The sequence below is a fragment of the Cucurbita moschata genome, unplaced genomic scaffold (assembly GCF_002738365.1).
Source record: "Cucurbita moschata cultivar Rifu unplaced genomic scaffold, Cmos_1.0 Cmo_Scf00009, whole genome shotgun sequence".
Lineage (NCBI taxonomy): Eukaryota > Viridiplantae > Streptophyta > Magnoliopsida > Cucurbitales > Cucurbitaceae > Cucurbita > Cucurbita moschata.
The window spans coordinates 4,141,815-4,169,701 of record NW_019268525.1 but is presented as its reverse complement, the minus strand read 5'-3'; the positions used below and the strand labels follow the sequence as shown (position 1 = coordinate 4,169,701).

At 35.6% G+C, this 27,887-nt stretch overlaps 5 protein-coding genes and 1 pseudogene across 5 annotated transcripts; 3 read left to right on the top strand and 3 right to left on the bottom strand.

Moving 5' to 3' along the window:
• Positions 1–165: 165 nt before the first annotated feature.
• LOC111446943 lies at positions 166–5,456 on the bottom strand (annotated as a pseudogene).
• A 546-nt stretch (positions 5,457–6,002) lies between these two features.
• Positions 6,003–8,941, bottom strand: LOC111447691 (proline-rich receptor-like protein kinase PERK4). The gene is made up of 9 exons (XM_023086979.1): positions 8,874–8,941; positions 8,439–8,762; positions 7,910–8,290; positions 7,353–7,832; positions 7,201–7,287; positions 7,044–7,114; positions 6,882–6,958; positions 6,649–6,793; positions 6,003–6,567 (listed from the first exon to the last, which is right to left on the bottom strand). The coding sequence occupies exons 2-9, from the start codon at positions 8,752–8,754 to the stop codon at positions 6,172–6,174; spliced, it is 1,953 nt and encodes a 650-aa protein (XP_022942747.1). The 5' UTR covers positions 8,755–8,762; positions 8,874–8,941; the 3' UTR covers positions 6,003–6,171.
• A 476-nt stretch (positions 8,942–9,417) lies between these two features.
• LOC111447708 (F-box protein At5g49610-like) lies at positions 9,418–11,414 on the bottom strand. Its single transcript, XM_023087005.1, has 2 exons — positions 11,227–11,414; positions 9,418–10,683 (listed from the first exon to the last, which is right to left on the bottom strand). The coding sequence occupies exon 2, from the start codon at positions 10,675–10,677 to the stop codon at positions 9,487–9,489; it is 1,191 nt and encodes a 396-aa protein (XP_022942773.1). The 5' UTR covers positions 10,678–10,683; positions 11,227–11,414; the 3' UTR covers positions 9,418–9,486.
• A 1,884-nt stretch (positions 11,415–13,298) lies between these two features.
• On the top strand, positions 13,299–14,405 carry LOC111447623 (transcription repressor OFP7-like). Its single transcript, XM_023086882.1, has one exon. The coding sequence runs from the start codon at positions 13,360–13,362 to the stop codon at positions 14,308–14,310; it is 951 nt and encodes a 316-aa protein (XP_022942650.1). The 5' UTR covers positions 13,299–13,359; the 3' UTR covers positions 14,311–14,405.
• Positions 14,406–16,032: 1,627 nt separating this feature from the next.
• Positions 16,033–18,420, top strand: LOC111447777 (40S ribosomal protein SA-like). The gene is made up of 6 exons (XM_023087111.1): positions 16,033–16,183; positions 16,334–16,482; positions 16,756–17,018; positions 17,195–17,392; positions 17,525–17,741; positions 18,032–18,420. The coding sequence occupies exons 2-6, from the start codon at positions 16,344–16,346 to the stop codon at positions 18,121–18,123; spliced, it is 909 nt and encodes a 302-aa protein (XP_022942879.1). The 5' UTR covers positions 16,033–16,183; positions 16,334–16,343; the 3' UTR covers positions 18,124–18,420.
• Positions 18,421–18,587: 167 nt separating this feature from the next.
• On the top strand, positions 18,588–23,707 carry LOC111447776 (probable protein phosphatase 2C 80). Its single transcript, XM_023087110.1, is given in 8 exon segments — positions 18,588–18,774; positions 18,870–19,079; positions 19,705–20,352; positions 20,509–20,809; positions 20,812–21,151; positions 21,828–22,152; positions 22,447–22,596; positions 23,012–23,707. Coding segments are annotated over 5 exon segments (1,359 nt in total). The 5' UTR covers positions 18,588–18,774; positions 18,870–19,079; positions 19,705–20,352; positions 20,509–20,562; the 3' UTR covers positions 23,309–23,707.
• Positions 23,708–27,887: the final 4,180 nt, after the last annotated feature.

Genomic DNA, 27,887 nt, shown 5'->3' with positions numbered 1-27,887 from the left:
GCACGTTCTGCGTTCTTCAATGATTCTTTCAACTTTATTCCACGAACCTGCATTTATTACCCCATTATCTCTCTCTCTCTCTTTTTTTTTTTTTTTTCTTTTTTACAAGTCAATTATTTATTATATTATCCATTTTTGGGGGTTTAATTAGGACCGTAGAAACTCTGCACTGAAGATACAATATCAGATTCAGAAGACAGTTCAACTATTAGGGCCAAAAATTGCATGCAACCAGAAACCCTCAACTACATGCATGATCCCACCCACAAACCTGGCGTTAACAGTTAGAGTTAAGGAGAGTACCCCTCCTGTTGAAGTTGGTATCACCACCTTCCAGCCAGGCCCTTTCAGAGGATATAACTCACCATTAACTTTAGCTTTCTCATCCTCTGAACCAGATGGACAACCAGATCAGAGCGGTCTAAAATGCGCTCCAAATCATCGTCGCTTATGTCTGCCTGTACCATCTTGTCTTTAGCAGAATCTTCCTCTGTTAGTAGTGCTAATAGATCCGCTTCATGAATTTTTTTTTACCACAACCAGGTAATGAGCTTGCACAACAAATCTTGGTCACCAAGTAACATAAACAAACTTCTCACGAAAAGATATTTTATTTTTATATTCTAGTGTCCAAGCCGGCTTGCACACATCCCAACTATTCTATTAGTTGTCCCGACATTTCCAAAATCAAATGTAGGCAATGAAGAATCAGAGTGCATAAAATGGATTGAAACGCTTAAACTAACCTCTACAGCAGCTCCAGAGTCGGCTTTTGTCCGTTCATGGTGAAATTGCCCCTTCTCAATGACCACGTGCTCAAGCTTCAACTTACTAAAGGCCCTTTTCAGAATGCGGCCCTGGTAACACAATTCGTCAAAAGATTATAGAGTACTGATGAATAACTTCATGAAATATACACGGAGAGATTAAGACCATCAGCAAGCTACCTCTATAGACTGAGCGGTTGCAAATCTGTAAACATGTACAGGTTTCGTTTGACCTATCCTGTGACACCTATCCATGGCCTGCAAATCCATTTGTGGGTTCTGGTGTACATAAGGAATATGGTGAGTTACATACATGATACATACATATGCACATACGTACATATACACACATATGTATTTATGCATAGTACAGTATCAAGAAAAATACCCAATCGCTATCATTAGAGTATACAAGTATCTGCAGCAGTAAGGTTGATACCCAGACCACCAGCCCGCGTGCTTAAAAATAAATATCCTGTACTTGCTGCTACCATCATTGAACTCCTGGATCTACATGTACAGAAACTAAATTGGTCAATTATGCAATCCTTGATACCCCATCACCAACACTTCCATGATGGAATAATATTCACAAAATTTTGAGTCTAGCTAAGGAAATAAACCCAAGATAAGAAATCAATTAAGGTAATAGATCACCACGGCTTGTAAAAAGATTCAATTAATTATTTAAATATAACTGAATAGACTACCATTTTGTAACATTTAAGTAATTGATTCTGTCTCAACTCGACGTTTCTCAAGATCCCAAACAGAGCCTAATAAAGTAGGAGCACAAAGTACAAAGATGCAAGGCAGTACTGAGGTTTTTGGACATCTCATACTAATATGAAGCAAGGTGGAATGGCTAGGCATGCACCTGGAACAGGACACACTCATGAGCACCTTAGGAAAAGCAACTGTTCCAAATGTGCCCATCCGAACATTAGGGACCAACAGAACATAGAGTTCGCCAACTAGCCCAAGGGAAATAAAGTTGTGGGGGCACTGAAGTCAATCATTAACACCACCACCCCACTACATGCATTCCCATCGTGTGAGCCCAAATATGGGTTCCTACTTTTATAGTTTCCTACTTTCTCTCTTCCTTGCTCCACGAGCCCAACAATCAATATCTTACACCCCCTTCCTCTGCAACAATTGGCTCATTCTCTCCATGGTAACAGATAACGGAATATAGTTCCTTAGTGCAACAATTTCTGAAAGTGACATTATACTGCAACGTTTTGGCACATATAGGCCTTCATGCAAATAAGAAAAGCAGTGGATGAAAGAAAAACAGACCAACAACAAACAACACGACTGGCTTCAAACTGTTTGGTTATTTCATGTGCAAACTCATACCTGTCTTTTTCTTTCATCTAGTTTAACACCACCATCGATTCTGCAAACTTCAAATCCCTTCTCACTAAAATAGTACTCCATGAGATCCAAAATCTTAGTCCATTGAGAGAATACAAGGACCTAATAGAAATGCAAAGTAGGCAATTAGGTTAACTAGGAAAACTGAGAAGAATGACAGAACAAGAGTTACAGATCAATTTACTTTATGCTTGCGTGCAAATAACCATGTCAACAATCTATCTAGTAAGCAAAATTTTCCACACTGCTCAACTATCTGCTCTACAGGAGGATATGCAGCTGTCAGGAAAAAAACAAGGGATTAAGTGACATTGTATAGTACAATTTTACCATGAAGGATTGAAAAATAAGAGGATGATACAAGATTTATCAAAAACTGATTCCAAGAGGTCGGGATGGTTGCAATTTTTCCGAAGCTGGACCATCAAATTATTCAGCTTTCCTTTAAAAGCATGTCCTGCATTTTCAGAAAAGAATTACCACAATTAGCAGAACATAAATGGACTGGAGTCTGTAATGAATAAAAATGACGTTCATAAAGAAATTCAAAATGAAATAAAAATGATAAACGTCATAAAGAAAATGATAAGAATAGAGAAAATTGGTAGTTACAACGGCAAGCACATGGCATACATATACTAAAACCCAATGCTATACCACCTGATCCCTTCTCTGAGAGATGATTTTCCAATGTCTTGTTAATTAAATGTTCCTGAAAGTTCTTCTGATACTCAGTCATGTTTGCATAAATTATGATTTCTTTTTTCCGGGGGAGCATTAGCTCAACATCAGATTTCATTCTCCGAAGTAGAAATGGTCTCAGTATTGCATGCAGCTTTGATACCACCTGCAGGATTTGAATATATGAATATGACAAACTTGTGCGACGTACTTCGGAAAAAAAAAACCATCAAAAGAGTTACAAACATGGGCCTTTCTATGGGTTTCTTCTTTCTCTTCAGCATGACACTTTCCAGAGAGATCAAACCTGAAAACAAATTATTAGGAGGAAATCAATCTTCAATATGGTAATAATAACTATTTGACCCCCTGACTTATAAGCTACCACTCAAAATATGAGTGCTATTATTTATTTAATAGAGTTCAGTACTTCAAAGGGAATATAAACTTGCCTCCGTGTTTGTGGATGAAAAAAGAAAACTCAAAGATTACACTATAAAAAAATAAAAATAAAATAAAAAGGCATACTCACCATGACTCAAATTCTTCATTGGATGAAAAGATATCTGGCAAAATAAAGTTCAAAAACGACCAAAGCTCTGCCAAGTTATTCTGCAGGGGTGTCCCAGTTTAGCAGCAGTTTATTTTCAACAGTTATGTACTTCAACTCCTTCAGCAATTTGCATTTTGAGTTTTTCAGCCGATGCCCCTTCAAGAAAAATATGCTTTCAGGATTATAAGTTTCCTAAAATCCATTGCTATATGTTACAAGAGACACTTTAGTAGCCTGGTCTGAAAGATGGCTGACCTCATCAACGACAAGATATTTCCAATTGTAATGCCTCAAAAACTTTTTAGCATCACTCATTGCAATCTCATACGAAGTAACCACTATGGGGAATTTGGGTCCAATTGTTCTAGGCATGTGCTTCCTTCGAATTTCTTCCCTTTGTTTTTTGTCACCATGATATACAATAGCAGTCACTGTGGGCACAAATCTATATACGGAGACATACAAACAAAATGGAGGAAAATAAGGCGTCTAAACAATTTTGTTATTAAAAAAAAATCATACCACGTTAACACAGGAGTACCTCGATATTTCATTTATCCAATTTGAAAGAGTGGAAAGAGGAGCAATTACTAAGTAAGGTCCATCCAGTCCCTTCCCTTTCAGATGTGCAAGGAAGGCAATCGTTTGAATTGTCTTACCAAGCCCCATTTGATCTGCAAGGATTCCATTCAGCCCATTCTGCCATAATGAAATCAACCATTTGACACCCTTGAGTTGGTAGGACTTCAATTTACCACCAGTCAACAGAGGTACGAGTTCACTCTGCTCCTTTTCTATTCTTTCTTCCTCGGTCAAGTTTACATCTTCATCTCGCTCACCATCTTTCAATCTAGTCAGCATAGCTGCAACAGCCCTTTTTGCCTTCCTCTAGAAAAAGTTTCATCTCAGGTTAGAATTTATATAACAATGTACCTATAGTGCTGAAGTACTAAAGGACATTGAAATTTCAAATATAAGAAGGACTTACATGATGTTATGAGACTCACATAATTCTTACATTATTACAACGTGCAGAAGCTTTCCTCTTCGAACCACGCCCACAACTTTTCCCAACAGATTTCTCGTCCTCCTCCACTCCATTCTAGCTAGTTGAAATCAAATCTCAATGAAGGGAAGAAACTGCGAATAACTTTAAAATGCATAAAATATAAAGCAGATAGACATACAATTGTGATGTCATCCATTTTCTCCCGCAAAAATCCTGAGTATAACTGTGTTCGAGTGAGAAGTTCATCCAATTTGGTAAATTGATTGTCATTCAAGTTTGGAGATTCTGTTGAATCCTCAAGTCTCTCGACCTCCTCTTCCTTAACCCGAGCTTCCAGCAATTTCTTCTCCTCTTCCGCCATCTCTTTTGATATAAAGCTGGAATCCCCAATTTTTACTTCCAAAATTATCTCTTCCTCCAACTTGATCTCATTTTCCCCATTAGACAAATCCTTCATGCCAAAAGGGGGAAAATGTCATAAAACCATTTAACATTCACTACTGACATGCATAACATACACTATTGACATGCATAACATAGAGAAGTTACAAGCACGAAATCGACTCTTTTCTTTCCAGCAATTGCGAAAATATCCACACAAGTTCTATTGTAGCATCAGAAGAATCAAGAGGTAAAAGGAGTTGGAGCACAGAGCCAGAGTCAAGAAAGCGAAAAAACCTCGTTTTCTAGAACCGAAGTCGGGGACTCTGCAGAATTATCAGCTCGTGGTTTCTCCTCGACAGCCATTGTCAGCCCTAAAATGAGTGTTAAACGGTGAATAAAGACCGGATCAAACCTTCAAACAGAGCAGAACCACTTAAGAGTAACAAAATCCAAGTGATTTCCCTAAGAAGCAGTAAAACCGTGCTTAGAGTTGATTGATCTTAGGTACCGTTCTTACCACTCAACAAATACAAAGAAGAAAATCTGGAAGAAGAACGAACCAAATGCGCAACAGAAAATCGAACAAGCTCTAGTGCCCTAGTGAGATTCAGCGAGAAATGCAGGGAAAAGACCCGGAAAAATGGATCGTCGTGATGTTTCGCGGAGATTCTGCACGGTGTGTGTAATATTGGTTCTTTAAAACGAAAAAAAAAAAAAAAAAAAAAAAAACAGTTTCTTTTTTCCTGGTTAGGGTTTTTGGCGGGAAAGGAACAGCCATTTTGGCCCTGAGAATGCAATTAATTACAAAAATACCTTCATTTACAGTCTAGTTGTTGTAAATTTACTAATTACAAAGACGTCGCAGTAATTTTTTTTTAAATTTTTAATTTAATTTAACACCGTTATCATTTATTAAAAAAAATCAACAATGTGATATAAAATTTATAACTCATAATCTTTTTAGTGAAAGACGTCTTAATCAATTGATTAATTATGAAAATGTAGAAAAGAGCATTGCTACAGTTAATACCCTGAAACTAAAAGATTAATATATTATTTTAAAAAATCTATAAAAAAAAAGTAACTGATATAATAATATTATAATTTATTAGACATTTTATCAAAATATATACAAATTGGGAAAGTTAAAAATTTAATTAAATATATTTTAAAATGTTTATTTATCAAACAGACAATAAAAATCCTCTAAGTTATTGGGGACCACAATTGTTTAACAATAATAACAATGAAGCAAAGAAATTGAAATCATCTCAAAATACTTTTTTCCTTTTTTTTCTCTAAAAATTCAAAAAAGAAAAAAAGAAGAAAAAAAAAGCTCTGAAATTGAATGAATATATAAAATAAAATATCTGTGAAGGAAAAAAACAAGTGGGGGCTCAAAAGAGAGGCCTTTGGGTCCCGGGATGGTTGATCTCTCGTGAGTCATTGCTAGAAGTTGCGAGCTCACTGCTGTCGTCTGACAAAGCTAGTTTCCTGAATCTCGACATGTCGGCTTGGTACGCATTTGAATCATAGTCCGACCCTGCCACACTGTAAATTGAGCTTTGACCTGGTCTTATCCCGTCGTTTAGGTCGTCCAATGAATAATCCCCTTCCAGGGCTCGTACTACTTGGCTCATTTTGGGGCGTTTTCTAGCGGAGTGACGGATGGAGGCTGCAGCACATGATACCATGCGCCCCATCTCCTGAGTATTGAACTCCTTTCCTAATCGCTTATCCACCAGCACTTCGTATACATCTTCTCCCATTTCCCCGCTAATAATCGCTCGCGCCTATCCACATTTTTAAAAGAGTCATCAAACCAGAGTTAAATAAGCATATCTAATTATAAACTTTTTATACCGTATACCAACCCAATCTACTAAGCTATCCTCCATAACATGATGAGGATCAACCGGTCGTTTTCCAGTAATGAGTTCCAATAACATTACACCAAATGAGAACACGTCAGACTTCTCTGTTAGCTTCCCACTTGATGCATATTCGGGTGCTAAATACCTAAATCAACATAAAAAAAAAACATTACAATTTTTTTTAATGTTATTCAAACCGACCGAATTAGATATAAAATTTGAAATGTAATTACCCAAATGTACCCATAACCCTGGTGGAGACATGGGTGTTAGTATCCGAAGACAACTTAGCCAATCCAAAATCGGCCACCTGAAGTCATGGGAGGATTATGTGATTTTGATGTTAAAAAATCAAACAATTTATCATTTAGTATGATGTATGTGTTTTTTCATACCATTGCCTCGAAGTTGGCATCAATTAGAATATTAGCGGACTTGATATCTCTATGAATAATTTTTGGATGACCTGAGAGTAAATGTATTTGTTTGTTATGATTTAGAAAACATAGGGAAATGTAGATAATATAATGTTTTAAAGGGGAAAATTCTTACAATCTTCGTGAAGGTAAGCAAGACCCTTGGCAGAACCTATGGCAATACGAAGCCTGGTTGGCCAATCCATTACAGGGAGGTCTTTACCTGAAACCAAATCATAAAATTGAGAGAGAATTAATGTTTTGATTTTTGTAAATTAAAAAAGGTACCATGAAGGTGATGCTCCAAGGTGTTGTTAGGAACAAACTCATAGACCAACATTCTCTGTCCCCCGGCAATGCAAAAGCCAACCAAGGACACCAAATGCCGATGGTGGACTCTACTAATAATCTCAACCTCAGCCATGAACTCTCTCTCCCCCTGCCCGCTTCCCACCTTGAGGCTCTTCACCGCCACCTCTTTCCCGTTGGGCAACACCCCCTTGTGCACGTATCCGAACCCCCCCTGCCCAAGTAAGTTGCCGTGCGCGAACCCTCCTGTTGCTGCTGCAAGCTCGTCGTACGTGAACGTGCTCTTGCTGAACCCGAACGCAAGGGATGGCGATGGTGGAGGAAGAGGAGGCCCTGTAAAACTACCGCTTGTGGTCATGTTCTCACTACTCATGGGCGGCCACCCGTTCACGCCCGGACCCCCCCCTGCGTTGTTGTTGTGCCAATTTGGTTTTTGTGAACCGTTGTAATAGTTACCACCTGCAATTGTGTTAGTCAACATTATATGAAATAATTAAATTAATTAAAGTGGTGTGGTTTGAGGAAATTAATTTAACCTTTAGGTCCATTCGCATTATCTCCACTATAGTACGACATAGGATCTTCCTTCCTCTTCCTCTTCTTGGAGCACAGAGCAATTAGTGATATGAGAAGAATTATGAACAATCCCACCCCCACCGCCACCCCAATTATAACTCCTGGACTCACATCCGACGACCCTGAATCATCATTGTTGGATGATTTGTGTGATGATTTGTGTGATGATTTCCCCTCCGTCCGATCTCCCGAGGTCAATGCATCTTTTGAAGATGATGAAGATCGCGGTGAAGGAGATTTTGAAGCAATCGGGGTCGATGACCGCGGGCTTGGCGCTTTTGAAGATTTACCCGATTTTCTATCCTTAGAGTCCTTTGATGACTTTGGTGCTGGAGATTCATCTATACGATGTAAATCAAGGATTAAATGTAATTACTATAATCTTTAAAAAAAAAAAAAATAAATAAATAAAGCCTGTGGTTCATCTCCTAACTCGGGAACTCCATGTCCACAATAATTTAACAGAACCTGATGGGGGCGGTGAGATACCGGAGTTATTATCATCTGATGGTGTAGAGCTATCGGGGTTGAAATCAGGAAACGATGGTGATGGCGGTGAGAAGGAAGACGAAAACGACGACGACGACCATGAGGAGAATGAGGACGAGGACGAGGACGAGGACGAAGATGGATTGCCCGGTGTAAATGAAGAGTGCTCGGAAGAAGTTTCTTCATAAGTTGAACTCATTTCTCTCTCTCTCTCTCTCTCTCTCTCTCTCTCTGTCTCTAATGATATAAAAAGCAGTGAAATTCCGGCACAGATTAAACACCAAATATTGTCGCCGGAAATTTCACCAGCTTTCATACAAAACCCTGAAAAGAAAAAAACACAAAACACCAACCTAATGGCTCGCTGATTCCGCCATGACAACAAAGTGTGGGGAGAGAGGATTAAGATTAAAGAAGGGATTAAAGACTAATTACCTTTTGGAGAAAGAGGGAAGAAGGGGGGGAAAAATGAGCCTCAAATTGAGAATCCCTTGAGAGAAAATTAGAGGAGACCCCCTTTTGGATTGCGTAATCCAATGGTCTCCTACATACAAGCTGGATTAGGCATTGTTTTTAATTTCCTAATCCCAAGTTTAGTTGGAGTTTGTTATTAATATTAACCATTTACACCACTTCTGGTTGACCTCTAACCCTTCTTTTTTTAACTAACTAACTCCTTGTAATCATTATTTTTGGTCTCCTGTTTTCAAGCTTTTCTTTACACTTCGCATCAAACACAGCCTCAAAAAAATCCAAAAAACCTTCTTCATTTGCACTACGTTTATTTTTAACATATCTTTGTCGGTATTTTGGAATATTAATTTCTCCAGACTTTTCTTAAATTATGGTGACATGTTTTCAACTCTTTTCTTTATGTATGCATTTTTATTAATGGAATGTTATTTATACAAGGTTTAGTATTATTTTTATTAATTTAATTTTAAGATTTTAAAGTTACAAAATAATATTGGTCTTATTTTTTTGGGCAAAGGACAACAAACATGACCAACTAAAAGAAAAGTCTTTTGTTTCAACCCCTCGACGGCCACTATATAGTCGGTCCTATCCACTTATTTCCACAGAAAGAAACTTCACCAAACCCAACCAACTCACTCGTGTTTCTCAAAATTTCTTGTAAATCATGATCCTCCGGCGGCATCCTCTCCACCGGACACACCCTCACAAGGCTATTCACGTACGGCAGAAACCGCCCCGCACTGGCACTGATACTGGCATTGGCACGATCTGGCGGATCGACTAATTTTTTCACAACCTCCCCTTTCCTTTTTTCCACATCATACAGAATCACATTGCTCCCTACAAGAATCATCGCCATGCCATCACTTACACACGATAATACTCTAACCTCTCCATCAAAATCCTCTCCCAAATAACTCCCAACATCGAGAGGAAATCGATGCTTCAACACCATGTCATGACCAACATAAATGCCAAGCGAATAAGCACCCGCTTCATCATTCTCACTGTTACAAGTTATTACCATAGCATAGCACATCTCTCCACGGATCTCCGTTATAGCCCCATGGCCGGGAGGGAGAGGGAGCTGAATCTCCCCATATACTTCATATTTCAAATCAAACCCCAGAATGATGCCGTTTGACGTCTCCCAGTACACGGTATCACCAATACAAAATCCGTCCCCTTTGAACATCAAATCGCCATCGCCAGCATAGAAGTATTGGGAGTCAGAAATTTTCCAAGTGTTGGTCCTAGAAGAGTAGATCTCAAAGTAAACAGCTCTAACGGAATGAAAGGGGACAGCACAGACAATCTGGAAGTGGGATTCAAAGTTGAAAGTGGAGGGAGTGAAAGCAAGGGCAATGGCAGAGACATCTCCATGAAACAGAGAGGGCTCGGGGAGCTGTCTCCATTCCATAGTAGTGGGGTTGCATATGAAATAGATGCTGTCCTGGAAAGTGCTTTGGCAGCAGAGGAGGCCGTTGGAAGTGGTTCGGATGGAAGTGGATTCAGGGAGGAAGGAAAGGGAAGGGAATGGGACGCCATGGGAGTGAGGGTCGAGAGGGATGAAGAAGCAGTCTTGGCTGTTGGATTGGGAGAAGAAGCCGGAGATTTTGTTGAAGTGAATGGCTTGCTGGTGGGCGAGGAAGGGAGAAGAGATCCATTGGTTCCAGTCTTTCGAGACGGATTTGAATCTGCACAGGGATTTGGCTGGGACGAAACGAAGTACGTCCGTCTTTATCACGTCCTGGATGCCCATTTTGTCCTGTAACATAACGATATCATACTCAACATATCAGAATCAGTGAGAAATATGAAGCATTGCTTGGTTTGAAATTTTGGTTATGATGCATGTAAATATGATGTGTTTGGTTACTGTTCAATATATTATATTATGAATCACTATTTAAAAAAAAGTTAATCATGGTTTAATAATATAATTTACAAACATACAAAATTGAAGTTAAAACAAATCAATCCATCAATGCATTAATGCATCAACGCAAAAAGTTAATCAATGATTAATATGATTATACTAGATTAATATATTGGTATAATCTACTAAAATATGCTCCCAAAATGTTCTTATGTATTTGAATTCTATACTACAATTCTATAACAACATCCTATTTTTTAAAAGTAAATCTAATATCAATTTTTAGAAACAGTTTCTAAGAGACGATAAAATTTGATTTGAATCCGTTCACTCAAAACTCTGAGACTAATTCCTATTAACATATAAAGAAGGATCAAAGGCGCAAGAATCAAAGTACAGAAAGTGAAGAAGCAAAAACGAAGAAACACGAACCTGGCAAGAACAGAGTCGCTCTGTTTAATGCAACAAATTCCGAGTTCTTCGCGCTCTTCCGGAGAATCAAAATGAAATAACGACGGAGGAATTGGAATCAGATTCGAAATGTAACTGCGAAGAATTTGAGAATATATAGGATAGTTTGGGAAATGATCGGTGATCAGGCGATGAAAATCGGAATCGTAGAGCGAGAGAGAGGCGATTATGGCGGAGAGAATCGGACGGGTAATTAATAACAAAGAATACCGTGAATAAGAAGAATCGTCGCTTTTATTTGGCTGTGCGATTTCGTCAAAGTCTACGCGGGCCGTGACTCAGGCTTGCGGGCGAAGCAACCTAGAAAATGGCGCTCATCTGCAGCGTCATGACATCACCGCTGGATTGTTGTTCGTCTGTGCGCAACTCTAACCCCGAAACGCAAAGCAAAGCAAAGATTCAGAGTTAGTTGACTTATCCCAAAAATTAATTTGTGTTCAACTTAATTTATTTTTAATTATTTTTTTTATATGATACATACATATGTTCATTTTATCATTTTTTTAAATTATTTTGTGTAACAACTCTTCAACTAAAATTTTTAAGTTGTTGGAATAATTTTTTTAAAAAATATATATTAAAATTGATAACGACTGAAAAAAAATAAATATTTTACGTATTAATATTTTATTTTTATTAAATAAATAAATAACTTGAATAACAAGAATACATTATTTAAATGTTATCAAGAGTTTTATCAAATTATAAATATTATCTATGAATTTTTACTAAATCATAATAACTATATTCTATTTAACAGTTTTTAATATTATTGTCGTGATGGGAAGAAGTGGAGATGAGGACTGAAATTTCTTTGGATTTTCGCCGTCATCCAAAGGAAGAAAACAAAAAACATAAAAAGTCGTTATTGCCGGTTATAGACCATTCTCAAGAGAGCCCAACAAGAGGTTTTTTTTTATTTATTATTTTTATTTTTAAGAAACTGATTAAATAAAATTATAAAAGTTCTAGTACCAAAATTATAACTTAACCTAACTTTAAAAAATAAAAAACGCTCCAAACTTATCCAAAATGTTACAGTTTCAAAAACATTTTTGAAAACGAAAAAACGAAAATATATTGCAAATATTTAAAAGAGAAGAGATAAAATCAGTGTAATTCAAATTCTAAAATCATTTATTTGAATAAAATGTGTAAGAAATAATAAAGCAAATGGGAAAATCCCGAGACCTGGAAAAACCGGGGTAAGCGGGGAGCAGACAATAAACCTACAAATGCGATTGCTTGTTCTTTCTTTTAAGATCAAAAGCAACCTCTCCCTTCGTACTTTTCAATTTTTTACGTCACAATTAACAGTGTCTATAAATAGTAAAAAGTTAAAAAATGAGGATGAAAGTAACTTCCTTTCACATACAAAATCTTTCCCCCCATCCCATTCAACTTTACTTTTTTTTCTTCTTCTTTGCATTAACCTTACAATCTGTTAGGTACATTGTAAGACTGTATGACGTTGATGCATCACAATAATGGAGGGGAGAAATTTGAGTGTAAATAAGGTAAAAAAATTTGGTAAGGTAGTGAAATTTGTTAGGAATTATGAATCTATATAATGGTAAGATAATGCCAACTAGTCTCCTGATTTCTTAAAAAAGATTTCATATAAATTGAGATATATTTCTTATTTTTTTAATTAGTCCATGTGTAGCTTGATTTTAACCGACAAACAAAAAAAAAAAAGAAAAAAAAAGAAAAAGAAAATAAAAATGAAATGGTCAAAAAGTGAAAAAGACACAAATTGAGAACAAAACATGATTTTGTTTCCTTGGATCCTCACATTGCATTATTAGAATACTCACATTGCATTATTAGAATAGCTTTAATGGATTGACTTATTCTTTGAAATTATATGTCTTTTGATATACCTCTTATCATTGAATGGGGAAAAATAATTTTGGCTACTCCTAAGTAGGAACCCCACCGATTGCCTAATGCCTATTACCAACCCTTTTCTTTTCCCCTTCAATATAGTTTCTTTATTTCTTGATTCTTGTCATAATATATAATATATATATATATATGTGTATTAGACTATGAGGACAAAGAGACAAAACCATACAGAGAGTGTGTAAGCAGATGATGATGGCAAAGCAATTCAGACTTCTCCGAATCCCTTCCTTCCAGTGTTGCCGTTCCAGCGACATCTCCGTCGTCCCCACTGACCCACCACCTCCCCCCTCGCCCTCATCAAAACCCCACCATTATTCCTCACTCCGGCGCCACGTTTCCTCCGCCTTCAGAACTGCCGCCTGCGGCAGGAGATCACTCTCTACCAACTCTGACGATGACCAAATTACCCAATCATCCCCAAAACTTCCCCGGCACGTGCCACCCACGCCCCTCCCTGAATCATACGACGACGCCTTGCCTCTGCCGAAGCAACAACGACGCAGGAAGAAGAAATCGAAATCAACCACACTCGCACGGCTTCGAATCAGCACCTCTTCGACAGAGAGCGGGCTATTCAGCAGCGAATCGTTCGACGAAATAGACGAATTAGAAGAAACCGAAACCCTAATTTCTTCATCCAAAACGATCTCCACTACCGACGACGACGATTCCTCCTCCGAATTCAATCCTCAATTGGAAACCATACGCGAGAAGCCGTACAAAGGCAGGAACAAGATCAATTTGAAGAATAAGAAGAAGAAGAAGGAGAAGCGGCATCGTAGCAGTAATCGACGGCAGAAACCAAGGAGGATGATCAAGACATCGCCGTCGCCAGAAAGCGAGTCGCCAGCGAGGCTTTCGGTGTTCCAGAGGCTGATACCATGCACAGTGGACGGGAAGATCAGAGAGAGCTTCGCGGTGGTGAAGAAATCGGAAGATCCGTTCGAGGATTTCAAGAGATCGATGATGGAGATGATAATGGAGAAGGAGATGTTCGATGAGAAGGATTTGGAGCAGCTTCTTCACTGTTTGTTGTCATTGAATGATAGAGAACACCATGGAATTATAGTGGAAGCTTTTTCTGAGATTTGGCAGTCCTTGTTCTGTAACAAATCGACAAGTCGGACAAGCTTCTGAATCGATCGTTCCCCAGTTCTACATGTCGGAACTCCCACTCTGTTTTTTCCAAGGTAAAAGTCAGTTGTGCAAATATGAATGATGATTTTGTTGCCTTTGGATCCCCACATTCAATTATGAAATCTTCTAATTTACATTTCATAAATTTTAGCTTCTTTCATGCTTTTTTTATTTTTATTTTTTTAAATTAAATTTAGTTTCTATTATTTATAAAGTTCTTTCATTATATTGTTTTATTTATGACTACTAATTTAGTTGATAATGAAATTAGAATTTCTGACCAAAGTTAATCATAATTGAAATTTTAAAATATGAGAAACTCCTACCAATGATTTAAACAATAGATATAATTAAAAATTAAAATACTTTAAACAATCAAGATTAAAATATATGCTTAAACTAATTTTTTAGAGTTTTTTTTAGGTATTCATATGAATTTTTTCCAGTTGAATTTTTAAAAAATTAAAAGTTTAGATCACTAAGTGGGTTTATTTATTTATTTGTTTATTTTGTCAATCCAACCAATGGGATGAAAGTTACAAATATTTGATGTTTGTTACCAATATTAGAGATGGATTGTAACTGCTAATGTTTAATATTTTAGTTTTGTGAGTTTTTAATTATTAACATAACCATGTAAGATGAATAATTATAATTTTTTAAAATAATTAATAAAGACTAATGACCTTTATTTGTGGGTTGCATTGGACTAAGTTGTGAACCTTGTTCGAATTACTAAGAGTTTACAACTCAACTTTCTAATTGTTCGTATAAACATTTTTAAAAAGAAAAAGAATAATTTAAAAAATACAAACAAACTTTGTATTTTATCTATAAAAAAAAAATTAAATTCTATAAAGTTTAAATAATACTCTTAAACTTTAAAAAAACATTTTAGACCAATTTTTGAACCAGGTTACAAATTCAAAATTATTTATAAAATAAAGTATTATTTATATATATATATATATATATATATATTTTTTTATTAAGAGTATTCTTAAGTTTTTATCTTACCTTAGAAGAATATTTTTTTAGAGTAAAATTTCCATCATCGTCTTCACTCAAATAAAATCAATTAAATAAAATTAATTATGCGTCAAATTTGTATTAATGTATGAATACTTTTATTTTCAAAGGAAAGCACTGATTCAAAGCATTCGTATGATTTTGTTTATTCAGACTTTCGATGCCATTAGTTATTAGGATCAAATGGGCCCAAAAATAATAGGGTTAATTTTTTTTAAGTATAATGAAAAATAAACCAACTCTTACCTTTAAATTTAAAAGAAAAAATATCGATTTATACAAATTTTTTAATGTAATTAAAAGTCAAAGCTTTACAAACTTAAATTCGATTGAGTGCACACACAATCAATAATCAAATACATCTCTCAAAAACTAATCCACCTTATTGTTGATTTTATGTGAAGCTCTATTTATTTTTAAAGTAATCATTCATTTTATTATTCATTAAGCAATTATTTTTATTTTTATTTTCTAAATTTTGTAGAGGGTTGTTTTTAATAAATAAAAATGTTCTAAATCTAACTAAATTAATTTAATCCAAACTAAATGAATTTATAAACCTCATAGTTTTTTTTTTTTTTTAAATATCGGGGGTCTATTTAATTTGTGATTTTTTTTTCATAAAATCAATTGGTTATTTAACCTAGTTTGTATTGCTATAATCTCGCTTCCATTTGTTAGGGCCAGTGGCATTTTCGAAATTACATCAAGATTTTCAAAATAACCTTCCCTACCCAGCACTCGTCTTCTTCAGCACAGCCCTCTTAACACGGCCGCCCATTCTCACTTCCACTTCTCGGTTTCTCCACTGACGGCGGTTCGCTATCTCTCGGCCGTCTCTGCAGTCAGTCTTCTTTACATACTCTTGATTTTTTCTACCTTTCTTCGAAGTTTTCTGATTTTTTTGTTCTTATAGATTTTGGTCTTCTCTACTAACATAGCTACGTATATGTATTGATATTTTTCCAACCCTAATGCAAATCTCGATGCACAGAGATTGAACAATGGCGACTGGAACAGAACAGCGTCAACTCACGCAGAAGGAGGCGGACATTCAGATGATGTTGGCCGCTGAGGTTCATCTAGGTACTAAAAACTGCAATTTCCAGATGGAGCGATACGTTTTCAAGCGCCGGAATGATGGTACGTTGTTAGTAATTTCTCATTTAGACCTTCGTAGTTGGTTAACACCGTAAAGGATTTCCTATAGGCGATTAGAAGAAAGCCTTTTTTTCCTCTCTATCCTCTCTGTTTTCATCATTGGCGGTGGTTTTAGATTGGACTAGATATAACGGGTGTGGCTATTATTCTGAACAGTACTTCAAACCTTAATTTTTAGAACGAATCTCTCAGGACCAGAATGGGATCATAATTTCATCAATAGTCACGAATTATTCTTTCTTTCTCTCTATGTAGGAATCTACATTATTAACCTGGGTAAAACATGGGAGAAACTTCAGATGGCTGCTAGAGTTATTGTGGCTATCGAGAATCCTCAAGACATTATTGTTCAGTCTGCCAGGCCTTATGGTCAGAGAGCTGTTTTGAAGTTTGCTCAATACACTGGTGCTCATGCAATTGCTGGGAGGCACACCCCTGGAACATTCACCAACCAGCTTCAGACCTCATTCAACGAGCCACGTCTTCTGATACTTACTGATCCTAGAACTGATCATCAGGTGCTTCAACATTTTTAAGAATCAATACTAGTTTGTGATTATAAGTTTGAGTCCAATCTCTTACCAAATTTAGATTTATTCATGTTTATTACCCTAGTTAGTTATAACTTGTACCCGACTTCACTTGTTGTTGCTGCTATTTATGTTGCCTGGTTGGTTTCTTGCTGTTGTTGCAGCCCATCAAGGAAGGTGCCCTTGGAAACATTCCTACAATTGCCTTTTGCGACACTGATTCACCAATGCGGTATGTTGACATTGGGATTCCAGCTAATAACAAGGGGAAACACAGCATAGGATGTCTATTCTGGCTTCTTGCGAGGATGGTTTTGCAAATGCGTGGAACAGTTCGTCCTGGGCACAAATGGGACGTGATGGTAACTTCTCAGTTCTATTATCTATCTGAACTTGAGAAATTGCATTCTGACATGGAATTTGAAATGATACTTGATTGTTAAAACGTAAATCAAAAGCTTGGAATGAATATCGAAGGTGTGTTTGTTCTGTAGGTGGATTTGTTTTTCTACCGGGAGCCTGAGGAGGCAAAGGAGAAAGAGGAAGAACAGGCTGTTGCGCCACCAGATTATGGCATTGCAGATTTTGGTGCTGCTCCGCTGGTAGCGGATCGATGGGTTGCTGATGCTCAGTGGGATGCTCCTGATATGGTTCCAGCTGCTGCTGCTGCTGCTGCTCCAGTTTCTAATGTGGAGTGGGCCCTAGAGCCAGGTTGAATCCGAGCCTTTTGTTTTAGGCTTTATTCTAATGCCTATAATATTCCCATTTTGGTCTAAGTTTTGAAGTGGTACCTACTACTTCCAATCATCTTGTAGTTTGTTAGCCATTGGTGTGATTTTCCAGTCCCAATCTTTTTTATTTTGTATTTTAGACTTCATTGACCAGGAATTTTAAGATGCAATCAGTTAGGTTGGTCGTCTAATTTAGTTCAACAGAATGAAGGTTAAGATGTTTTTAATGCTCATTGTGGGTATTTTTTTTTTGTCATTCGCCGTTTGCAGTCGCTCTTGGAGGAGCAGCAGATGGATGGGATGTTGCAGAAGCACCACCAGCACCTTTACTGGAAGCTGGTGCACCTCCAGCCGCCAGTTAGTAATGAGGGAAGCCTTATCTCTCGCTTGGAATTTTGATTCGTTGATTTGAGTTTTGCTTGTTCATTTAGGAGCACCACCAAATTAGTTGCGCGTAAGGGGGCCTGAACACTCGTAGTACCTATCTTTTCTCGTTTCAAAATTGAGTTGTGTTTTCTTTTCCTAGTCAAGTTTTAGATTTTGATGTTTGAATGTTTTTTTTTTACTTCGTGGGTACTTTGGTACCAATTATTTTATGAGAAATTAAAATTACTCAAAGATTGTTGATCAGATGCAAACTCTCTGCATCAAGTTCTACTGAATTTCTCCCCAGTTATCAACAATTTGTTCTATTGCCTGGAAATAAGGTATCAGATTTATATTTTATCAACAATGTTCCTAAGCCCAAATACAATAGCAACATGAGAAATCAACATTTCAAAATCCCCATAAAAAACGCCCAATTCCCCATCTAGCTAGAGAAGAAGCTCCGAAGAAGTGAAACAATGGGGGCTCTTCAACTCCATTCTATCTCTCCTTCCTTACATGTCTGCCTGGAGCCGGAGCCATCGTGCGTCCACCATAATCCGTCGAGGGCCCTTGGCGACCTCAACATTTCGCAGTCAAGTCCGATTGGAAAGCTCATTCTAAAATTTTGGCACCAGAGAGTACAGGTCAAACTTCAAAATTGGTTTGTTGGTTTTGTTTGTTTGGTTGGTCACTTCTTTTACTGGGTCTTTGAATTTGATTTGTTTTTTTTTTTCAGAAGAGATGGCATCATCACTCACAGAACCTTCTGTGGTGTGTTGACAAAGGAGGCCACCGGAGGTCTGTCTTTTCGGACGGCGGCGGAGAATCCTTGTCTGGAGTCCGATCCTCAAGCTTCGTCCGCCTGCTCCCCCTCCTTCAGCCGCCCCAACAGCCCATTCTCCATCCGACTGATGCGATATCGTCAATCTCGTCCATTCAGAAAAAAAAGGTAAATACAATTAGATGCTCTTTTTTTTCAAGTCTTTTTAATCTCGAATTTTGAATGGAGTTTCATTATTACATTGAGATTATTTATAAATTTTAAAATATATATTTTTATTTAGAGTTGTATTAGATTGGATTAGTTTGAGAGGGAATAAATAATTATAAAATTATATAAATCTGAAATAAATATATCCAAGTATAATAGTATTGTAAGAAAGAATATATGTTTTTATAATCAACCATAACCCCAAATTTATAAGTTTTAGTTTATTTAAACCAAACTAACTCAAATAAGTTTATAACTCAACGAAGGTGGATAAGTTAGAAAAGTTAGATAAGTTAAATTAATGGACTCTATTTTAATTTTCTTAATTTTTATTATTGAGTTGAGTTTAATCCCTATATTTTTAACATATTTATTCATAATTTTCACTAATACTGGTTAATTTTCTATTATTTACTTTATTCTTTTAAATTAATCCATTTTCACTAAAATATCATCCCTATATTAAGAAAAGTATATATCACAATCATTTTAAATTAATTTATATTAAAAAACAGAAAAAGTTACAATTTGTATTTATTTAAGTTTTTTCTATCTGTTCTGAAATTTTGTGAACCTTACGCAGAAAACTGGAGGATGTTTTGAATTGGCGCTCGACATTCATTTCGGAGCATCTTTGGCGATTGTTTCACTTCATAGGGTTTATCCTCGACCAATTACTTGCTGATTTTCCTTCCCATGCGACCGATTTTCCTTTATTAGGCGTTACTTTTGCTAATCTTCAGAAGATGCATTTTCCTTCAAGTTCGCCCGGCTCCTCATATTAACTTCAACCTTCGACTCGCTCTCTCGTCCATTATTTCCAGAAACCGGTACTTCTTTCTTTAGATTATTGTGTTATCTCCAAGTTTCATGGTGTAAACTTGTGCATTTTCTTGAAACCCTGTCCTGTGGTCGAGCGACACCCAGGAGATAATCACAGTGGAATTTCTTATTCTTTTCTGTCAACTGTTTATAAACTTCATATTTCGGACGTTGGGTAATCTTGCTTGGTTGCATCTCCAAGTTAATTGAAGTGTTTATGGCGTTAAAACGCTACAAAAGAATGCAACACCGATGAGTTTGACAACCAGGGGTCGTCTTTGTTTGATGGGGATGCTGGTACTGCATTAGAATTGAATTAATTACTCTTGGAGAGATTCCTGAGGCTGCGTTGACAACTGGCCGACAAATATTAGCCGTATTGCGTCTCTCTTCATTTCACCTGGTACAGGTAAGCATATGGATTAACTAATTGATTTCATGTTCCATATCAGGGTTGTTTTGAGCTGCATTCCATGGACAGATTTTCAGATTAAAAGTTTGTTGCATTGAATGGGTGTAGATGAATTGAGAATGATGAAACTTTACAACCTTTATGGTATTCTAGGTTCTACGTTGATTGAGAGAGCCTCTGACAAAGCATTTTCTGAAAGGGACTAAGATGCAAACAGGATCTGTTTTAAGGCTTAATACTACTACTATGTATTCTGGTGTTGTGAAAGCAATAGCTGCCGGACATCGAAGTGGACTGTGCTATATCAACAATTTGCTGCGTGGACGAGGGGAATTGTTGACCAAGGATTGCAGGTTGTCTCATTCCTTGCCATATTCTACATTGTTGATATCAAATACCTTGCATTTTTCACCAAGATTCCATCCCAAAAGAAAATCAATGGTTGCTTCTAGTGCTACGTTTTCAGAGATGCATGTGTCAATAATTTAATAAAAAACCATGGAAAATCTCTAGAGATTGCAACACCTGCGGGAGTGTTTAACCATAGGAGTCGTAGGAATTTCCAGAAAGCTTGTGTGGGTTTGAGAAGGAAACAACCATCCTATAATTGTCTAATCTCTCGGAACAGTTCAATTGATGTAAAGCGTATGAAGGACAACTACTTTCTGCAAATTGGGTTGACCAATCTTCATGCCTTGTCTCATGCATGCCATGCTGCTGGGACTGATAATTCTCCAGCTTTTGACAGCAACTCTCGTGATGAACAGTTCACAAGTTCAAAGATTTTGTCAAGCAAGTATGTTTTCTATTTTTTTTTCTCTTAGTTCGATAAGTGTTAGTTGTAGGAGCTTTTAATTGTATATTGGTATATCTTCTGTCAATTTAGTAGTTATAATTGGGTTAGGACTATTTAAATGGTAATGTTGAAATCCTTTGGCCGATCTTTGACAATATCATTTTGCGATTTATCATCGGCCTTATTAGCTATGGCTCTATACCTTGATATGTATTGATTGTCTTATTCTGTAGACTGTTAATTGTAATTAACCACGGTTGAGTTGCAAATTTGAGTGTTTGTTGAGCTTATGGTCATGTTTCCTCTCTGTGCTACGTCCTTATCTATATCATGTTGTCTTCTCATTATTGGAAATTTATTTTCTTGTTTTTTTTTTCAAACTACACTTTATTAGTTCATTAGAATTTATTTCAAATTTGAATGGCCTCTTAAGAAACGTTTAATTCTATTGAAATAAGGATTTTTCCTATAATTAAGTGCTTCATACAAACAAGGGACCTTTTGGTTTCTCGACTATTATTGATACTGATATTGAGTTTAGCTCATTCTACGTTTTTTGCTTCTTTCAATTTATAGGTCATTCTTTCTCCTGTGTCCTGTATCATAAACCTCTACTCATAAAGATATTTTATCTCCCTCACTAACTGTACTTTGACATGATTTGTTCGATCTCTAGGGATTTATTAGGTGAAAGGACTTTGAAGCTGCTTTCAGGATCATGCTATCTTCCCCATCCAGCAAAGAAAGAGACAGGAGGAGAGGATGCTCATTTTATTTGTGTGGATGAACAAGTAATTGGTGTTGCAGATGGTGTTGGTGGTTGGGCAGATGTTGGTGTTGATGCTGGGGAGTTTTCTCGTGAACTTATGTCAAACTCAATAAGTGCAGTACAGGAGCAGCCTAGGGATTCAGTTGACCCTGCCAAGGTGTTAGAGAAAGCTCACTCAGTCACTACAGCTAAGGGTTCTTCAACGGCCTGCATCATTTCCCTTTCTGAAAAGGTAATCAGTACTGCTAGTCCCAGAACTCACAAGTTATACGAATCCATCCAACGCCTTTCTAATATTGTATGGTTAATAAGTTTATTGTAAGATCTCTCACCAAGAATGTGCTTACTTTTGGCCTATGAATTGCTTAGTGCTGTGAAATTAAATTTCGTGTATGAATGTCACTCCAAAAGTATGTCCTCATTCAACTTGGAAGCTGTATAAATTGTAGAATGAGATGGTTTCTTTTCTTTTTCTGTTTCTTTTTAAATAAAAATACATTAATGAAAAGTTTTGGTTTAATTGCAGGGACTCCGTGCGATTAATCTGGGGGATAGTGGATTCATAGTTATAAGAGATGGAAGCACTATCTTCAGATCTCCCGTTCAGCAACATGGCTTCAATTTTACTTATCAGTTGGAGAGCGGCTATAGTGGTGATTTACCCAGCTCTGGAGAGGTCTTGCAATTTTTTTTAAGCTCTCTTTTTTTGCACTTTTATGTTGCTTAAAACATCAACTATGTTTACAAGGGGTGGAGGTTTTACGCTTCTGTATCTGCTTACATTTTAACAGAATTATCATATATCCGGTCTCTTAGAGGTAAAAACAATCCTCATCTTCCAGCCACAGAGTTTGGGCAGAAGTAGGGAAATTCATTACGAATGTGAACAGACCATTAGATTCAGCAGTTTATCTCATTTTCTTCATCAATTTTTCTAATTTTCTAACTCAAAATGGCATGAAGTCCTTGAGCAATAAGATTGTGATATTTTCTACTTGCGGACAACTATTTTCCATTGGTTAGATAATGGTATACCCTATATCTGTTTATTTAAGGCACTGAAGAATCTTTTCTTTGATCCTTCTGGCCAGATTTTCATAATACCTGTTGCACCTGGGGATGTCATAGTTGCTGGAACGGATGGCTTATTCGACAATCTTTACAGTAATGAGATTTCAGCTGTTGTAGTTAATGCAGTTAGATCTGGCTTGGAACCAGGAGTAACTGCTCAAAACATAGCTGCTTTAGCACGCCAAAGAGCACTGGATAGGAACCGGCAGACCCCATTTTCTGCTGCTGCTCAAGAGGCTGGTTATCGCTACTATGGTGGTAAGCTGGATGACATCACTGTTGTTGTTTCGTTTATAGCAGATTCCACGGATTCGTGAGTTTTTTCTACTGTCTCCTTCGACAATGGAGCTCGAATCAAGTGTATTTTAGTGTAACATAATGGTGATTGTGAGGATTGGAACTCTGGTCCCAATTTTCCCAGAGGTGCAGTTGACGAAGCTGCAGAAGAATGGGTAAACTTTCTTGAGGTTTCTGCAAACTCCTATCACTTGGACTCGCTTTTAAAAACAACCTGTAGGCAAATGATAGATATAACGTTAGATTTTTGGGTAAAGAAACAACAGTAGCATCCCACTGATTGCTGCAATCTCTTCGTGTTCTTGCTTCTAGCGCATAGATTCGATGAAGACAACTATTAGTCGATGATAAATAACAAATAGTCTGTTCTGTATATTATTCCTTCTACTCTTTGAGAGCAATAGATATATATTTTGTTATATGGGTGTAAAATGTACGTGGTTTGCACGAATTGTGAAAGAAAGATTGCAAACTCTGTATGCCTTATACTCGCGAGTAATTTGTTCAAATGTGTTTGAAGATTTTTATAGAGAACATGTTAATGAGTCAAGTTGAAGAGAGTCCTCATGATTCATGGGTTGATGATGTAGTAGTAGAGTTTATGTCATGATGGTTACATACCTAAAAATGTACTAAGGTGTTAAAGTAAAGTACCTATTCTCTAATGTAAACAATCCCGAAGTATATACCAAAAGAATTTGGTAACACAATACTTGGGTGTATCTATTTAGGGTGTATGTTTACCTATTTTTCTAAATTACTTTGGGCGATTAAATCTATTTAAAAATATAAAATACATCATAATTAAAATTCAATCTAACTAATTCAATCTAACTAATTAATTGGTAGTTACTTAAAAACTAAATTTTACACAATTTGTTTAATGAATTCATAGAAACGTGTGTAACAAATGTCATAGATAGGATGGAAGGAAGTGGGTTGGTAGATATAAGACTAAGTATGAGGTATTTTCTTTTTTAAACACAATATTAATGAAATCACTTTTATAATTTATTGTTTCTTAAATTAATCAATCTTTGTTTAATAAACAACGTCAAATCTCCATTTCAAAATGGAGTCTTATTTTGTATATTTTCTTTTATATATTTATTTGTTAGGTCGAGATAAATTAAGTATTGTTTAATAAATATGTCTATATCATCATCATTTAGTTAATAGTACTAACTTGATATTCAAAGAAATTTAGATTTTAACTTTATTTTTTAATTAATTAATAATAATAATAATATCATTATATATATATATATATATATATATTTTGTGTGTTTGTTTATTTAATATTAAACCCTTTGTGAAAAGAAAATATGCATTGCTATCAAGATGATTATTCTGTGTCTACCCTATCGCCATCCCCTTTGATACTTTTGAACTGTACGTTTAATTATTTTTTAATCCCAAAAATTAACTTAATTGGGTTTTCCTTCAATCTTGTCTCTTGGAAATAAAGTTTTTACTTGAGGGGTCATTTGAATTGGCACATTTAAATAATTAAAAAAATGACAGAAAAATCTAACAATGGTAAAGGAATATCTTTTCCAAATAAAATTGATTAGTTTTTGTTAAGAATAACAAATCAATATTATCTACTTCACTCCGACTATCAATTTTTTTAAAAGTATTTTTAACCATTATATCCTCCGGATCATTCTCCTTTGGATGTGATCTCGATAGACACAAATCAACATGAGTCTTTTTAGTATATAAGTTTCGAGTTCTTATGATAGATCACAAAAAATGGAAGTGCCCCTTATTATTATAGGTGGTAACTATAAATTCTTTAAAACATTTTTGAGTAATCATACGTTTTTAGAGACTACTCTCATTTATGTACCCCTCTTTGCTTCTATGCTTAAGTAGTCTAGGTGCGCAACTAGCTAGAACACTGTCAAACCAACTAAAGTATCTATGTGGACCAACCATAAATGACTCTATCACCGTTAGAGGAAGTGATAACCCTCTCAAATTCCACCATAGTAGCATCAAAAAACAAGAATGCAACCCAATGCAACCACTTAAGATACATGTGTGGGCTAACTATAAATCACTCAATCACTACAAAGGGAGGTTGACAGCCCTCTAACGTCCTAACATAGTACATCATAATGTGTCATGGTACATAATTGTGACGTAGTGAGCAAAAAATAATATATTAGTACTGTAGACAGTTAAGTACAATAGATAATCATACGTCATGCTATCATATTCCTCTCATAGTTTGTGTATAAATCTAGGTCGAAAAGAAATTCTAAGCCCTACATAATGATTCACGTGCACTACTTTGGTTCAAACATAATAATATAGAAAGTATGACTTAAGAAAACACAAATTTGTATAATATACTCATCATGCAATTTAAGCTTACGAGCTATGGGCCCTACATCATAGTTTTCACATCGAATTATATCATTTCATTCACTTTTGTAGTCATCGCGTTAGCTATGATTTGAAAACTTATCCCGTTTAGATATTTATTTCAAAAAAGTTGTCGAAGTGAGAAACATGTTCTTTTTCTTAACAATTCTTTAAAATTCTTGATGAAACCTTACAATCGTATAAAATCTTTTAGATAAAAACTTGCACGCACAATTATCTTTCTTGTTCCTTCTCTAGCGATAATTCAATCCTTGGATGAACACGTATGACAATACAAAAACGACTCCAATGTGCAAACGAATTGATTAATGATAGTAAGTAAAGGGAAAAGGTAGAGTGGGATGAACGCAATTGTGTTAAATCTAGTGATTATAAAAGTGAAATGTGATACCAAATTCAAACACAATTAACATTCAGAAGTGTCAATATTCAATCAATTCTATTTTATTTTCTTTGCATTAAAGTCTTCACACCTTTCAACTCTCACATGCTTACATCAACCCATCCAACACTTTTCCCAACCTCTTCAAACTTTTCATCATCCAATTTCGGATTAAAAACAGAAAACATCATTTGTTTCGTTTCTAAAATACTTTTAAACTTTCAAAATTATTTGTTGGGTTAATTTTTTGAATTGAAAACGTTAAAAAAAAAAAAGTCTTTTATTTTAGTGTTTTATGTAAATTCTTCTTTCATAATAAAAGTTAATATGAAACGTGTATTAACACAACATTCCAAGAGCTTAACTAGATTCTTACATTGAAACGGGTTGTTTTCCCCAATTTTCTTTCCAATTAATTAATTTCTCTATTTTTATAGAGTAATTACTTTATTTTCTCAGTAACTGAATTCAAATGTCTAATAGTTTGGGAATAATGAAACAAAACATATAGATGTCTTTTTATCAATAATTTTTAAATTAAAAAAAAAATACGAAAACAACTTTTTCTTTTTCCTTTCTTCTAAAATACAACTTTCCAAATCCAAAATTTAGTAACTCTTTTTAAAAAAGTTTTAATTATATTCTAAGTTTGACTTTTAATTAATAGACAACTTAAACATTAATATGATGAGTTGATTGAAGTAACCCGCTATAATTTAGCAGAGAACATGCATGTAGAAACATATAACTCAACTTCGTTTAGGTACATATTCTCGAATCTTCTATACTCCTCATGATCACGATATTTTGTTGGGAGGGCATAGGCATAGGAGACATAGGAGATAGAAGATACCCCATGATCACGACGATGATGATCACGACGAAGATGATGATCACGCCTCAAATTAAATGAAGTTCCTAAAGTCATTATCGTGTTTCATCAATTATGCAAATTTGGAATCTCAATCCCTTTTTCTCTTTTCTTTTGTAAGCTTCAAGCTTCCACCTCCCACCGCGTGTCTTTCCCTTCGAAACTTAGCCCTTAAGGACATGGACTTCAAATATTTTCTTCATTTTTTTTTATAATATATTCTTCTCCACCACCTTTATTTATATATATATATATATATATTATAATCTAAAACGTGAATTTATTTTAACCCATTAATCTTGGACGGTTCTTTTTTTCTTTAGAAAAAAAATTTACCTATTGTAAAGTGATATCATGTAGGGTTAGAAAAGGTTAAATGGTCATTTTTAGACTTTTTACAGTATTTAGGGTTTTTTTTTTAACCTCTTAACAAGTTTTTGTAATTGTGTTATTATTTATGTTATGATATTTCAATGAATGGAGTGATGCATGACATCTTGTTTGTTATTCATGTTTGCTATGTTACTATGATTATATTTATGTCTTGTGAGACACGTAGGATAAGCATGCATGAAATATAATGAATATGTATGTACGTCTCATAATGAATTTATTACGTGCGTCACCTCATTAGATCATGATTTCGAAAATTAGGTCCTACAAGTCATGATACATGTTGTATATCGTTTCATTTCTGGACCCTAACAATGAAGACCCTTGAGGAGGCCATGAAACAAAGCCGAAACAATTTATTTCACGTTTTCGGTAGCGTAATTATATTTTAAGAGTACAAGTTTATGGCAAGAAAATTAGAATATGGTATCAAAATATATAAAGTTTAGGCCAGAATATGGAAATATATATAGGCAGGGAAAAGGTGTATATATATATTTTTTTGGAGAAATTTAAATGTTTTCTTTTTATGGAATTTTAATGTTGAATATGAATGATT

What these genes read in the sequence shown, in the direction of transcription:
- LOC111447691 (XM_023086979.1), bottom strand. Translation starts at nt 8,754, where the DNA reads ATGAAAGCTGGTGAAATTTCCGGCGACAATATTTGGTGTTTAATCTGT. An exon ending in CTTGGAGCATCACCTTCATG is followed by an intron (nt 7,288 to 7,352) that starts GTACCTTTTTTA and finishes ATTTGGTTTCAG; the next exon opens with GTAAAGACCTCCCTGTAATG. An exon ending in AGGGTTATGGGTACATTTGG is followed by an intron (nt 6,794 to 6,881) that starts GTAATTACATTT and finishes ATGTTGATTTAG; the next exon opens with GTATTTAGCACCCGAATATG.
- LOC111447708 (XM_023087005.1), bottom strand. Translation starts at nt 10,677, where the DNA reads ATGGGCATCCAGGACGTGATAAAGACGGACGTACTTCGTTTCGTCCCA.
- LOC111447623 (XM_023086882.1), top strand. Translation starts at nt 13,360, where the DNA reads ATGATGATGGCAAAGCAATTCAGACTTCTCCGAATCCCTTCCTTCCAG.
- LOC111447777 (XM_023087111.1), top strand. Translation starts at nt 16,344, where the DNA reads ATGGCGACTGGAACAGAACAGCGTCAACTCACGCAGAAGGAGGCGGAC. An exon ending in TTTCAAGCGCCGGAATGATG is followed by an intron (nt 16,483 to 16,755) that starts GTACGTTGTTAG and finishes CTCTCTATGTAG; the next exon opens with GAATCTACATTATTAACCTG. An exon ending in ATCCTAGAACTGATCATCAG is followed by an intron (nt 17,019 to 17,194) that starts GTGCTTCAACAT and finishes CTGTTGTTGCAG; the next exon opens with CCCATCAAGGAAGGTGCCCT.